At 45.6% G+C, this 15,932-nt stretch overlaps 1 protein-coding gene across 2 annotated transcripts in view; it reads left to right on the top strand.

Annotated features, from left to right (window-relative positions):
• SGO1 (shugoshin 1) overlaps window positions 1-15,386 on the top strand; it is a 28,611-nt gene extending 13,225 nt beyond the window's left edge. For both annotated transcript variants that reach the window (XM_040352984.1, XM_040352983.1), the window contains exons 7-10: window positions 5,349-6,164; window positions 7,522-7,728; window positions 9,433-9,631; window positions 14,720-15,386. In XM_040352984.1, coding sequence (XP_040208918.1) covers window positions 5,349-6,164; window positions 7,522-7,728; window positions 9,433-9,631; window positions 14,720-14,849 — 1,352 coding nt within the window. In that variant the 3' untranslated portion in view covers window positions 14,850-15,386. The remainder of the gene's footprint in view (window positions 1-5,348; window positions 6,165-7,521; window positions 7,729-9,432; window positions 9,632-14,719) is intronic.
• Window positions 15,387-15,932: the final 546 nt, after the last annotated feature.

Raw genomic sequence — 15,932 nt, 5'->3', positions numbered from 1 at the left:
GCGAGTAAATTTTGAGGGCTGGCTAGTGTGGGACAGGCTGCCTGGGAGCAGGGGGGGCGAGCAAGGAGAGGAGCCGCCGACTGGTTGTTTAAAGCGTGGGGAACATGACGGCTTTCAATTCAATGGCTGTCTTCCCCACGGCGCGCGTCATATACAGCCCCTCCCCCTTGTCCGGGAAACTTTGATAGACAGATCACCCGTCCAATCCTGGGATGGGTGCACTGTCTATCAAAGTGCCTGGAAAAGGGGGAGGGGCTGTATATGGCGGCTCGCTGCGGGGAATACAGCTATTGAATTGGACATGGTAGGGGTTGGGTGGGGCAACTGGTGGCGAGTACACCTTGAGGCCTGGCTAGTAGCTCAAATTTTGAGCCCTGGTCTAGGTGCAGATTAAAGAGTAAATGCTTGCCTCGTCTCCAGCAGACTTCCTCCAGTACTGTGACCAGCCCCCTGTAAGCTGTGACTGGCTCTGGTGACTCTCCAGCATCCTTGGCATACCATACAGGGTGGTTATTCTATTATATGCGTTGGCACAGACTCTGCCCCACTTACTAGTGCTTTGGGTAGAGGTGAGTGCTGGAGCTTGAGGGCTGGGTGTAAGGTAAGCAATAGAGCGTTTTCATCTTTCCCTAGACAAATTGATCATTACTCTTGCAATGTGTGCAGGAGTTGGCTACTGTAAGGGTGAATTTTTTTGTTTTTCTTCTGGAGCTGGACTTGGGGTTGTAAAAGTATAATTTTTTTATTTATTTTTCCTTAATAGCTTCCTTTTACCTTGGTGCAGTCCTATTTCACTTGCCTCATCCTTCAATTTTGCTTTTAAATGTCCTTATTTCTTCTGAGAAATCCTCACTTCCTGTTCTTCTGTCTGTAACTCCACACAGTAATGCAAGGCTTTCTTCCTGGTGTGGAGTGTCGTGCTCGCCCCCTCCCTTGGACTACAGGAGAGTCAGGACACTCTACGTTGCAGATAGAGAAAGGAGTTGTGTGTTAGTGGGCATCCTGACTCTCCTGTAGTCCAAGGGAGGGGGCAAGCACGACACTCCACACCAGGAAGAAAGCCTTGCATTACTGTGTGGAGTTACAGACAGAAGAACAGGAAGTGAGGATTTCTCAGAAGAAATAAGGACATTTAAAAGCAAAATTGAAGGATGAGGTAATTGAAGGAGGACTGCACTAAGGTAAAGGAAGCTATTGAGGAAAAAAAAATAAAAGAATTGTACCTCTACAACCCCTTTAATAAATGTGTAATAGGCACAAACGGCTAACAAGTATTTAATGACCAATGGGTACCTCCTATTAGGATGTAAAGGAACTTTGGTATGTTCAATAAGGCCTTGCTCACATGGGGTTCCATACCGTATGTCTGCGCAGGACCGTGTTTACTCACATTAATGTCTCTTGGGACACCGTGACTATGCAGACACGGCTGCCTGTGTCCCAATATGACATTCATGTTTGTGCCCGGGGTGTGTCCCCGAACTCCCCCTGCATTGAGAGACATGCACCCACACAGATGTCTTATTGGAACACAGCGGCTGTGTCCCTCTGAAAGTTTGCTCTGGTAAACTTTAGTAGCAGATCCTTTAAGTCCTGTACATTGTGAGGTGGGGCCTCCATGGATTGGATTTCTTTTTCCAAAACATCCTACAGATACTGGATTTGGATTGAGAACTGGAGAATTTGGAGGCCTCAAACTCATTTTGTTCCTCAAATCATTTTTGCATTGTGGCAGGGCACTTGGTCCGCAACAATGTTTAGGTAGGTCGTACGTGTCGCATTACATTAGCAGGCCCCAAGGCTTCCCATCGGAACATTGTTCAAATGATCATACTGCCTCTGCTGACAAACTTCTTTCCATGCTCCTCCTGGTGTCATCTCTTCCCCGTGTTATTGACACATGCCCAGCCATCCACATGGTGTGAAAGAAAGCACACCAGGGCCCCCATCTTCCATTGCTCTGTGGTCCAGTTCTGATGCTCATGTGCCCATTGATGCTTTTGTTGTGGACACAGGTCAGCAGGGCACCCTGGCTGGTCTGCGGATATACAGCCCCATATGCAACAAACTGCAGTGACCATTTTTTCGGCTTTCAACACATCAACTTTATGGACATGTTTTTTAAATGCTGCCTTATATATCCCACAGATTTCCAAATGCTTTTGTCATGAGATAATCAGTGTTATTCACCTGTCGGTCATAAAGTTATGGCTGTTCAGTGGTGTATTTAAAAAAAAATATTTGGTATCGACACCAAACTTTTTTTTTTTTTTTTCGGAAACCCAATACAGCTCACCATCCAAATAGCTCACCATCCAAATAACACCATTCCTACAGAGGTGGTAAAATCCTGTTATGGGGGTGTTTCTCTGCAGCAGGGACTGGTGTACTCTTCAGGATAGAAGGAAAAGTAGATGGGGCAAGAAATCTGGTGCTCTTTGCCAGAAAGTTGTCAATGGGAAGGTGGTGTCCCTTCCAACATGACAATGACCCAAAGCACACAGTGAAAATGACCACGTCCCGCGCCACCATTCACACAAAGGGAAACAGGCAGTGAACCAATTTCCTACTGCGCATGTGCGTGTCTCATGCCGACTTGTGAATGGGCTGCTGCTCTCTGGGAACACGCACAGTTCCCAGAAAGCAGTGCGTCCCATTCACTAGGAGAAGACAGACTGCGGCTACAGAAGAGGCAGATTACATACTTCGCATAGCAACAGTTCTTTCGGGTGAGTGTATACACTTCTTTTTTTTTTTCTTCCAAATTTTGGATTTTTGGGCTACCTTTTTTTTTTTTTTTTTCTCTGGGTGGAACTCCACTTTAAACCACATTGAAAATCTTTGGAATGACTTGAAGAATGCAGTACACAAACTGTCGCCATCACATTTAACTGAACCTGAGCAGTTCTGCAAAGAAGCGTTTAGATGTGCAGAGTTAGTAGAGACCTATGGCAACAGATTAACTGCTTGCCGACCAGCCACTGTCGTATGGCGGCAGGTTGGCTCTTCTGCTCGAATCGCCATAGCTGTATATTGGCCTGCTGCAGGACCGTGCCCGCGGGTCAAGTGGACTCTGCCTATCGGCGACCCACGATCGCCTAGTACTGAGGCAGAACAGGGATCTGCCTTTTGTAAACAAGGCAAATCCCGTACTTGACAGCCCCCTGCCCGTTGGATACACACAGAACACGGTTAACCCCTTGATCGCCCCCTAGTGTTAACCCAATCCCTGCCAGTGTTCTTTATTTACATTGTTTTTTAAAAATGTCACTCTTTAATGGCGCAAAAAAATCATCGCAGAGGTGATTAACCACTTCATTACTGGGCACTTAAACCCCCTTCGTGCCCAGACCAATTTTCAGCTTTCAGCGCTGACGCATTTTGAATGACAATTGCGCGGTCATACAACACTGTACCCAAATTATATTTTTATCATTCCCCCCCCCCCCCCCCCCCCACAAATAGAGCTTTATTTTTGGTGGTATTTGATCATCTCTGCGATTTTTATTTTTTGCGCTATAAACAAGACAGAAAATGTTGAAAAACACTATTTACTTTTTGTTATAATAATATCCCAATTTAAAAAGAAGAAAAAAAATCTTCTTCTACATATTTTTGTTAAAAAAAAAATCGCAAAAAAAGGTATATCGGGGATCCTCAAACTACGGCCCTCCAGCTGTTACGGAACTACACTTCCCATGAGGCATTGTAAAACTCTGACATTCACAGACATAACTAGGCATGATGGGAATTGTAGTTCCTGAACACCTGGAGGGCCATAGTTTGAAGACCCCTGGGGTATATTGATTGGTTTGCGCAAAAGTCAAAGCGCCTACAAAATAGGGGATAGATTTATGATTTTTTTTTTTTTTTTTTTTTTTTTTTTTCAGGCATGCGATATTGCGGCGGACATATCGACACTTTTGACACAATTTTGGGACCATTTACATTTATACAGCGATCAGTGCTATAAAAATGCACCAATTACTGCATAAATGTGACTGGCAGTGAAGAGGTTAACACTAGGGTGTGAGGAAGGGGTTAAATGTGTGTTCTAACTGTGTGGGGGGGGGAGGGGACTGACTGGGGGAGGTTACCGATGCTGTGTCCCTATGTACAAGGGATACAGATCGGTTTCCTCTCTCCACGTCCCTGCTGTCACCGCCGATCGCGGGTACATGGCGGACATCGCGGCCGCCAGGCACACGCATCGGCTTCCCGGCGATGCGCCGGGCACAGTGTTTCCCTGCTGCGCGCCCCCAGCGGCGCGTACGGGGAATGTAAACAGGACGTCCACCCGGCACTTGAGAGCCGCGCTGTGGATGTCTTTCGTCTATAGCGCGGATCTCAATTGGTTAAATACCTCCAAAAGAAAGCTCTATTTGTGGGGAAAAGATGTCGATTTTCTTTGGGTACAGTGTTGCACGGCTCGCACAATTGTCAGTTAAAACGACGCAGTGCCGTATCGTGAAATATGGACTGGTCATTAAGGGGGCAAATCCTTCTGGGGCTGAATTGGTTGAATGCTGTAAAAAGTGATTACACAAAGTGTGTGTGTGTGTGTGTGTGTGTGTGTGTGTGTGTGTGTGTATATATTATACATGGTGTTATCTTTCACTTGGATGTTATGTCTGGCCGGATAAAACGATCCCAAATGACACTTTCAGGCTAGAAAGCAGCTACATTTTATTTTAAAGGGGGGGGGGGGGGGGGGATTCTCCTATTTTTTTTTTTCCCAATCTGGAAGGAAAATGCCTGGGAAAAAATAAATACTTAGTTTGGATGCCCCTCATTGGTGTCTTGCCTAGCGGCCTCGTCCGGTCCGGCGTCTGATGTGTTTTTCTGCCGATCCCCTGCTTCCCGCGCTGTGTTTGAACCACTCCGCCGACATATACCGAGCGCAGTATACTCGGGCAGGCTCGGCTCCTCTCGCGTAAAGGACGTACAGGACGTGACCGCGAGCGGAGCCGAGTATACCCGCGTGTACTGCGCTCGGTATATGTTGGCGGAGTGGTTCAAACACAGCGCAGGAAGCGAGTATCGGCGTATATCGTGCACCCACGATTTTGCCCTGATTTTAAGGGCAAAAAAGTCTGCGGTATACGCCGATAAATACGGTATATACATGATATGGGTTTTTATGCATCTATACGTGTGTACAGTGAATGCAAGCACTGAATGGAACATTTTATGCATGTGCTCTTCTTTTTTTTTTTTTTTTTTTTTTTTTAAGGCTTTGTCTGCCAATGCCAGCAAGTTCAGTAGACTGTTTATGACTGTGCTCATGGTACCCTAAACATTACTTAAGATTATTTTGGTTTGTTTTACATATTTCTTTTCTGTCTTAGGAAGAAAATCCAGCTTGAATCTGTCAAGAACAGACGATGAAAGCTCTGACACAGAGACTACAGACAATTATAACCATTTTAAAAATGTGTCTGTGAGACGCCGTGCTTCCAATTTAGATACATGCGTAGAAGAGACCTCTAGGGGTAATTTACTACTAAGAAATTCTATGATTGAAGTTCCTGAATCAGAACCCATTGCCCCTGTGGAAGATAACTTGAATAAGAACAGCACTGATCAATGGATGAGCCAAAGTCCCTCAAAAGATGACATTGTTCCATTTACAAAGCTATCCCAGATATCCAGTTCAACACCTGAGCCCAAACCAAAGAAAGTGTCCAAAGGCAAAAATGAGTTGCGCTCAGGACGAGAGAGAGCTAAAAAAGGCAGAGCAGAGGGAGGAGGTACAGTCCAGCTGAAAAAGCCTTGGGAAAAGACAAAACCAAGGGCGAGATCCAAGAGTAGAGAGAGGGGTGCCAGCAAGTCAGGATCTTCTAAAGACACAATGAACAGTTCTTTAAATTCAGGTGACGCATATGACTTTGTCTTTGAGGAGAGCATACATGTTACTCCATTCCGCCAAGGCAGACCAAGCAAAAATCCAGACGAGAATGAAGAGTCGGAGGAAAAGGGTAGCACCAGTGAGGAAGAACAAGAATCGGAAGACGATTTATATCTGCCTTCTAGGGAAAAGTTAAGACAACACAGCATTGAGAAAAATACAGCTTCACTTCCTTTAAGGCCCAGATCTAAAAGAAGCAAAGTACAGCAGTCGGCTGAGAAGAAGGAAAATAGAAGCAGTGATCGCTTTAAAAAAGGTTTGTGCTTTTTCCAGCAACAAATTGTCACAATTGGGTATATTAAAATATGGAAGGCACTTCTTAATGTCAAAGCACTTGGATTGGAAGCCTAATACTATTAACATTCCCTCCTACCTATCTTTCATAACCTGTGTTAAAAAGAAAAACTTTTATTTAAATTTTTTTTGTTTTCGGTCTGGTCATGTCAGTTTGCAGCTCCAGCTCCCTTGTGTGCCCAAACGGCTTTGCGTTCTGTGACCTGTAATGTTGCCCAAAGACCCCCATAGCCCAGCCATTGTTGGTGCTCCTTTTTACCCTGCAGCAGCTGCACACTGACACAGGGAAGCTGGTGCTGCAGGATCACCTGGCCAGCACAGATACAAAATGGCTAAGTATACAGATCTTCCCCCCCCCCCTTTTTTTTTTTTTAACAGGCTATGCATGATGGGTAGGAGGGGGTGGAAGAAAATGCTTTTAAGAACAGTATTTGTTCATTTCTTTTTACCACTTTAAAGCTGCACCGTGGCAAAATCACTGATCATTTGTCCAAACTGTGCAGGATTCAAAGATCATTCATCTCTGAATCCTGCACACAGCAATAAGCATATATTGATTGGTTTGTGCAAAAGTTGTAGCGTCTACAAACTAGGGGATAGATTTATGGCTTTTTTTTTTTTTTTGGGACCATTGACATTTTATATAGCGATCAAGGAGTTAACTGTGTTCCCTAGTGTGTGTTCTAGCTGTAAGGGGAGGGGACTCGCTAGAGAAAATTACAGATCGTGGTTCCTTGCTAGTAGGAACTCGCGATCTGCCTCCTCACAGAACTAGGATGCGTGTGTTTACACACGTCCCTGTTCTGCCTCACGTACCCACGATAGCGCGTCGCCAGCGTTTTTTGTGACCGCCAGCCACGAGCATCGGCACGCCTGCTATCCCACTTTAAGGTGCCGATGTACAGCTATGACCGCTCGTGGGATCGTGCCGACCTGCGTATGATGGCGGCTGGTCGGCAAATGGTCAAAGATTTGCAAACTGTTGTTTATTTTAGCGAAATATAAAAACCCCAGTGGTGATTAAATGCCACCAGAAGGGTAAAAGGTCATATGGGTACAGTGTTGCATGACTGCACAATTGCCCTTCAAAGTGTGACAGTGATGAGAGCTGAAAATTGGCCTGGGCAGGAAGGGGGTAAAAGTGTCTGGTATTGGTTAAAGGTATATGCATCTCAGTTTTACACTTTGATTGCACAAGCACTTTATGATATAAAATAAGTAGTGCCACATTGTTATATTGTGTAGTGACTATTTTTGTGGGTCATTTTTTACCTTTTCTTGCTCTAACAGCCTTCACTGTTGCATTACATCTTTTACAGATATCGGTAACTCAAAGAAAAATCGGAAAATTAGTATGAATGGTCAAGGCGAGAATCCTCAAACCCCATTCAACAAAACCACAGAGCCAGAGGAAAGCAACAAAGCAAACTCCTTAATAAAATGTGGCAATAAGGATTTAGAAGTAGAACATAGCATGGACCTTAACATGGATCAAGATCTTTTTTTCCCTGCGGACAAAAGTTTAAGTACGTCTCTATTACACTTTTTTTTTTTTCCTGGCATATTTCGTATGGCTATCCTGTTTCTGTTGATCAGAACCTTTAAAAAAATATGTAGAGGTTGATTTGCTAAGGAAGTGGAACGTTTTCGCTTAAAGCGGTTGTATACCCTTTTTTTAAACTTTTACCTAATAAGGCTTACCTGTAAGTATAGAGAATATCTCCTAAACCTCTACGGTTTAGGAGATATTCCCCTCGCAATGTGCCGCTGATTGCAGCGGCGCATGCGCAGGGGGGATCCTCGGCTAAAGGGCTGGCCGCCGCCGGCCCTTGCCGGAATGAAATCTCATGTGCGGGAGTGACAACATCGCCGCTCCAGCCAATCACAGCGCTGGAGCGTCGATATCCGGAAGACATGCCAGAGCAAGATGACATCTTGCTCAGCGTGGACCAGGTAAGTTCCCTACACCTCGTTTTAAGGTAAGTATTTCATAATGAGCTAGTATGCGCTTTTCAGGTGTAAAAAAAAAATAAACAAATGCGGGTATACAACCGCTTTAACTCAGCGAGTTAAAGCGGGAGTTCACCCAATTCGGTTTTTGTTTCTATTTTAGCCTTGGATTCCTGCTCGTTGTGTCTAGGGGAATCGGCTATTGGTTTTAAAATATGATCCGTACTTACCCGTTTTCGAGATGCATCTTCTTCCGGGTATGGGTCTTCGGGAGCGGGCGTTCCTTCTTGATTGACAGTCTTCCGAGAGGCTTCCGACGGTTGCATCCATCGCGTCACTCGTAGCCGAACGTCGGTGCGGCTCTATACTGCGCCTGCGCACCGACGTTCGGCTTCATTCGGAAAATCGTGACGCGATGGATGCGACCGTCGGAAGCCTCTCGGAAGACTGTCAATCAAGAAGGAATGCCCATACCCGGAAGCGACGGAGAGGATGCATCTCGTAAACGGGTAAGTACGGATCATATTTTAAAACCAATAGCCGATTCCCCTAGACAAAACGAGCAGGAATCTAAGGCTAAAAAGTGTAAGCTATGGGTGAACCTCCGCTTTAAGGAGTTGCTTTAAAGGAGAAGTATAGACAGTCTCTTTTTTTTTGGCTGTAATAAACCCGGCCGCTCCTGTCCTCCCCGCCCCCTCCTCCGCAGCCCGGCCGCTCCTGTCCTCCCCGCCCCCTCCTCCGCAGCCCGGCCGCTCCTGTCCTCCCCGCCCCCTCCCCCGCAGCCCGGCCGCTCCTGTGCTCCCCGCCCCCTCCCCCGCAGCCCGGCCGCTCCTGTCCTCCCCGCCCCCTCCTCCGCAGCCCGGCCGCTCCTGTCCTCCCCGCAGCCCGCCCCCGCCTGCTCCTGTCCTCCCCGCTCCTCCGCAGCCCGGCCACTCCTGTCCTCCATCTATTAACGGTCACCAGCTCTCTGAAGACCGAGAACTGAATGATCAGCGGTGTTTGATCTCAGTTCTCCGTCTTACAGTCGGCGTTGGGTAGATACAGCATTGGAGTGATGCTGCATCCACCTAGGTGAGCTTTATTTATTTTCTAACCTAAACCCATACAACTCGCTAATCCCTCGTAGAGTAGGATTGCTACAAATATACATGCTTGCTAAATTTAGGTTGGCCTCAAACGCTTGGTGATTTCAGGTGTCTTTGTTTTCTTTTCTCTCCACCCTTTTACACAGCTTACTTAAACTGCAATACTTTATTTTAATTGTGGATATATATTTTCAGGTGAACCTGAAGGAGTATTACCAGGTCAGCGGAGCAGCCTTGCTGATCTTACGAATTATTCTTTGTGCTCAGGGAGAAATGAAACAAAGAAACATTCTTTTCCGTTTTCAAACGACAGTGGCCGGAAGCTGTCGGGAACCTCCATGAGGAAAAGGCGGTGTACTGTAACGGTTAATTATGCAGAGCCAAGTCTCACCAAGTGAGTGAAATTATTTTTTTTTTTTATGTGTTTTGACACTTTTTAAATGTTTATTTGCAATGGCATCTTTAAAGGGGTTGAAATATAAAAACATGTTATACTTGCCTCCACTGCGGAGCTCGTTTTTCACACACTGGCCCCGATCATAGTCTTCTGGGGTCCCCTCGGCGGCTGTCTCGGCTCCTCCCCCACAAGAGCCAACCCCCTTCATAGGAAGCTTTCTCCCAAAGGGGTTGGCTTGTGGGGGCGCTTCTGTGATATAGCCGCCGACTGTATCACTCGGCGCGCCACGTCATTGATTAAATTGACAGCAGCAGGAGCCAATGGCTGCGCGCTGCTATCAATCTCCAATGAAGAGCCGAGAACAGCCTGAAGATAAGGGCGAGTAGCCAGCGCGTTCACGACGTGGGACTTTTGAGGGCTCAGGTAAACCGGGGGGGGGGGGGGGCTTGTAAGCATCTGATGTTTTTTCACCCTAATGCATAGGATGCATTAAGGTGAAAAACCGCAAAGCGTTAACCCCTTTAAGGTTAAAGTTTCTGTTTTTAGGGTGCCACTAGACTGACTACACTGTATTTTTGTTCATTTGGGAGATCCAAAGGTTAGACCTTTTCCTAATTTCCCAGCGGTATTGACCTGCCATGCACATCCTTGAGCCACACATATTTTTTAGAGGTTATTGCACATTGAGGTAGTGCAGAATATTAAGGGTTGCAGAGCTGGACACTGAAGCTGGAATATCGGGATGGTATATTTCCCTGAAAGATTCCCTGTTCAGAAGATGGTAATATATGCATGCAGCATTGGCAAAAGATTGCTCTGGGTGGAGGTCAGGCTGGAAGATTTAATCGGAAACACTTTGGCGCCCGCAGGTTATCCTTCTCATGTCTGTTTCACTGTAGAAGTGAGTCCTGAGCTACCTCTGCTACAAATGAAAGATGCATATGCTAATGCATCCAGAAGTGCTCATCTTGGTCTAATGAACCCCTTGATGGACGGCCTGTCACTATTACATGTGGGGCTAGGAGATGACCCCCACCCCCCCCCCCCCCCCCACCCCCCATGATTAAAAAAACAAGTTCATTTAATTTCATAATTGTATATCCCAGGCCACAGGGTATCTTCATATCCATTATCATAGGGCTATGCTGCCACCTTCAGGTGACTGGACTTTTTACAAGAACTTGCACTGCGAGCACAGGCACAATACTGACTGGTGACTTCACAGAAGCAACAGAAACGGACTGTCAGAGGCCGCCATACAGGAAGCTTCCACATGAGGACCAGACTGGTAACTGAGTAGCAGGGGGAGAATTGGGGTTGACTGTTTACAAATTCCTTCAGGTAGAGAGGAACCTGGATGTAGCACCTCTTTCACTGTATCCCCTGGCCGTCAGTTTCATGTGGCTTTAATTCCATTCACTTGTCTGGTCTTTCCACCATCTCTTGGACTCCTTTTTCTTTTGTGTCAAAGGAATTCTCTATTTAAAGGGGTTGTAAAGGTACAATTTTTATTTTTAATTTTTTTTCCCCTAAACAGCTTCCTTTACCTTAGTGCAGTCCTCCTTCACTTACCTCATCCTTCGATTCTGCTTTTAAATTTCCTTATTCTGAGAAATCATCACTTTCTGTTTTTCGGTCTGTAACTCCACACAGTTACATAGTTACATAGTTAGTCAGGTTGAAAAAAGACACAAGTCCATCCAGTTCAACCACAAAAAAACAAAATAAAAAAGCACAGTACAATCCTATACACCCAACTCCATACCCACAGTTGATCCAGAGGAAGGCAAAAAACCCCAGCGGAGCATGATCCAATTTGCTACAGCAGGGGAAAAAATTCCTTCCTGATCCCCCGAGAGGCAATCGGATTTACCCTGGATCAACTATACCTACAAATCTTAGTACTCAGTTATATTCTGTACATTTAGGAAAGAATCCAGACCTTTCTTAAAGCAATCTACTGAGCTGGCCAGAACCACCTCTGGAGGGAGTCTGTTCCACATTTTCACAGCTCTTACTGTGAAAAAACCTTTCCGTATTTGGAGGTGAAATCTCTTTTCCTCTAGACGTAAAGAGTGCCCCCTTGTCCTTAGTGATGACCGTAAAGTGAATAACTCAACACCAAGTTCACTGTATGGACCTCTTATATATTTGTACATGTTGATCATATCCCCCCTTATTCTCCTCTTCTCAAGAGTGAATAAATTTAGTTCCTCTAATCTTTCCTCATAGCTGAGCTCCTCCATGCCTCTTATCAGTTTGGTTGCTCTTCTCTGCACTCTTTCTCCAGTTCTCCGATATCCTTTTTGAGAACTGGTGCCCAAAACTGAACTGCATATTCCAGATGAGGTCTTACTAATGATTTGTACAGGGGCAAAATTATATCTCTCTCTCTGGAGTCCATACCTCTCTTAATACAAGAAAGGACTTTGCTCGCTTTGGAAACCGCAGCTTGGCATTGCATGCCATTATTGAGCTTATGATCAACTAAAACCCCCAGTAATGCAAGGCTTTCTCCGTGGTGTGGAGTGTCGTACTCGCCCCCTCCCTTGGACTACAGGAGTCAGGACGCTCTCTACGTTGCAGATAGAGAAAGGAGTTGTGTGTTAGTGGGTGTCCTGACTCTCCTGTAGTACAAGGGAGGGGGCGCGCACGACACTCCACACCAGGGAGAACGCCTTGCATTACTGTGTGGGGTTACAGAAAGCAGGAAGTGAGGATTTCTCAGAAGAAATAAGGACATTTAAAAGTGAGTGGGGATCTTCACTTGAGCACATGACACGGCAGCACCACAAGGCATTATTTTGGTGTTGCACAGCACACCTCTACAGCTCATTTAAAGGACTTTCACTTTGAATCCAGCTTTGATCATTTTTGTGACTAAGTACTCTACTTATCACGGTAGTTTTTTTTTTTTTATCACGGTATTAACGGTGATTGGTTTTGCAAGCGCTGTTGTAGCACATAGGTTGTGTTTTTTTTGTGGTTCTGCATATATTTGGTTTGGGACAGTTTCTTCACACAGAAATATATTCGCAGTACTTATAATTTTCTTAGTGTGCAGAAGTTCTGGATGCAATCAGTGCCGGTAAAGCGGAGCTCCACCCTAAAGTGGAACTCGCGCTGATCGGTGCCCTCCCCCCCCCTCCGGTGTCACATTTGACACCTTTCAGGGAGGAGGGGGGGTGCAGATACTTGCCCAGCATTCACGGGCAAAAGACGGGCATTGCATCACATCCCGTATCCCCCCCGTTGTGTGCTGGAAACACTCGGCTCCCAGCACACAGCGGGAGCCAATCGGCGGGCGCAGCGCAACTCGTGCATGCGCCGTAGGGAACCAGGCAGTGAAGCCGGAGCGATTCACTTCCTAGTTCCCTCACTGAGGATGGCGGGGGGAGCAGCAGAGTGATGAGCGATCGCTCGTCCTCTGCTGCGGACGGCACTGGACTCCAGGACAGGTAAGTGTCCTAATATTAAAAGTCAGTAGCTGCTGGCTTTTAATATATATTTTTTGGGCCGGACATCCTCTTTTAAGTTGCCTCCCTCTAACAGGGAGGTTTTCTTGCATCTGTGGATATCAAGGATGCATATCTGCATATCACTTGCTACTCACCTTACCAACTGTTCCTGTAGCTTGCAGTGGAAAAAACACAACTTCTATTTTGTGGTTCTACCATTCAGCCTGTTCACTGCACCCCAGAGTACTAACTATGGTGCTTTCCCTGGTCAAGGAGCTCCTATGTACTTGGGGTGTTCCTGTCCTAGGTTACCTGGAAGACTTGCTTCTAAGGGAGTAGTCCGATCTGCTTCTAGAGTTTATTGTGACTCGAACTGTGCCAACGTTGGAGAGGTTTGGCTGGGTCCTGGATTTACAGAAGCTGGCCTTAGGCCCAATCCAAAGTTTGGAATATTTTGGCCTGGATGTGATCCTACCCCAAGACAAATGCCTTTCTGAGAACTTAGGTGGAGTTGTTCCACACTCCCTTCATTTCCCTTTTACATTAGGACTCTGGGATAGGCAGGGACTGGTTCGGTTCATCCACATTCAATGAATAAGACGGTCCTTTTAGGTTGGTAGATCTTGTCGGGATGATGATTTGGGGGGGGGGGGGGGTCAATCCTCCCTCTGTTCTGGGGATACTGATTATGAATGGACTGGGGTGGAATTCTGTGAAATATGTTGGTTCAGGGGTCTTGGTTACCACAGGAGAGGTTGCTGCCCTCAATTTTCTGGGACAAAGTGCAAAAATTGCCCAGTGGACTTTCTCGGCTCTCAAATGACTGACACCGGAGAGTGGGCTTTTAACCCAAAAGTGTTTGTAGAGCTCTGCCAAAGGTAGGGAACACAAAATGTGAATCTTCTGGTCTCCCAGGTTCAATGCAAAGCTGGACTGATTCATATCCAGGACCGGGACCCCCCATTTGCTGTAGATGCTCTGGTAACGCTGTGGAATCAGTTCTTCCTCATTGCCTTCCCACTTTTTTTTTTTTTTTTTTTTTTTTTTTTAGTTTCTACCACCATCTGCTTTGTAGGATTTGGATGGAAGGTGGTCCAGCGATTCTGATCTTCCTAGCTTGGTAGAAGAAAAGTGGTATTCCAACATAGTAAACTTGTTGGATGAACCATTGACTCGGCTGCCTGTCACAAGGCCCGATCTTCCACACTACTCTTCTGTCACTGGCTTTAATGGCATGAATGTTTTGACTCCCCTGTGTCTCAGGACCCCGGTTTCACTCTTTCCAGGCAAATCGCTGTTGTGTTCATAAACACAGAACTCTGTGCTGTGATTGGACAATCGTCAAAATCATTGGCTGAAATCTGCTGCCAAATGCATGCTGTGTCCAATAACCGCACTGGTCAGCAGAGGACGTGCTGCCAAAAAAGGAGTGCACCTTGATGTAAGGGTATGCCGCAGTACATCTACTGTGAGCGGGTTGGCAAGTGGTTAAAAAAGCAAAAAATTCTATTTTCATCCCATTCCATCTGGAATTAAAAAGGGGTCATGGCAGCATTTGAGGTGAGGTATTCAAGTCCAAGTCCTAAAGTAATTTTGAGACATGTATTTTGTTTTCCTTCTCTTTCAGGAAACTCCGAAGAGGTGATCCCTTTACGGATACAAAATTTTTAAGCTCCCCAATTTTCAAGAACCGGAAATCACTGACCAGACAATCTCTATCAAAATACAACGAGGCCTTTGTTGGCTGCCGTAGATGACGGCTAATGACATGAAAACGGACAAGTCATCCCCCGTGTGTGTGTATATATTACAATTTTTTTTGTAAATATTTAAATATACTTTTTGTAAATATGTAAGTGTACAATGTATATTTGTCTTGGCATGCACTTCTAAAAAGGAACCATGAGAAGGTTAAAAACTTGAAAGGGTTACAGAGGTTCCTAGGTATCATAGGGGCGTTATCCATGTGATACTGGATTCTTGTGGATATTTAGCGGAACTAAACCCACAGATTTAAGTTCCCCAAAACCGCTGCATTCAGGGTATGTCTATCAGTTAGTGTACTTGTGTTGGCTCTCAATTTAACTGTCGAGCTATCAAATGGCTGGTGTCGTAACTGAATACATGTGTAGCACCATGGCAATGAAAACGGGCTAAGATGGCCGTTTCCTTGGCTGTAAAGGATAGGAGGGTTTAGTTCTACTTTTATAGGTATCTTGGTGTGGTCATTGGCCTGTACTGCCACAGTTTCGCAGAAAATATAGTTTTCTTGATTAAAAAACATTTACCAACAATCTGTGTAGCCTTCTTCCTAGACTCTTCCTGCTTTTTACTTTGCTCAGCTAAAGTATGTGTGTATGGTGCACCATTATATTCAATTGGTTTTCATATAATACAGCAAAATCCCTTCTGCTAAAATGACATGGGAGTGATGCAACAGCAAATTGTTTAGGCTCTCAGGTGGTTTAACAGGTGGTTTGTCCTGCATTATTTCCCCCATTTTTGGGTCGAATAAGGGAGTGTTTATAACCCCTGTACGGTTATCTTTGCTCTACCTCCCATTAGGGAGATTTACCTTCACTTCAATCCTGTAGCCAAACCAGGGAGTGAGAGAAGACATTCCTGCAAATCAAGGGGATCTCTCGGAAAAATTACCCTCTTACTTCTCTGGGGACAACCTAGAAATTCATTTTACTTTGATAATGATAAACAAGACAAATAGAGCGGGGGAATCTCCCTAATGGGGGCACACAATGAAGTAAAAACCAACAGGGTTTCTGGTGCCTTTTTCAGTTCATGTAGATTACAGGGATCCTCAAACTACGGCCCTCCAGCTGTTG

This window comes from Rana temporaria, chromosome 5, assembly GCF_905171775.1.
Source record: "Rana temporaria chromosome 5, aRanTem1.1, whole genome shotgun sequence".
In the NCBI taxonomy this organism is placed as follows: domain Eukaryota; kingdom Metazoa; phylum Chordata; class Amphibia; order Anura; family Ranidae; genus Rana; species Rana temporaria.
The sequence above is the reverse complement of the archived record's forward strand: the minus strand, read 5'-3'. Positions and strand labels throughout refer to the sequence as shown.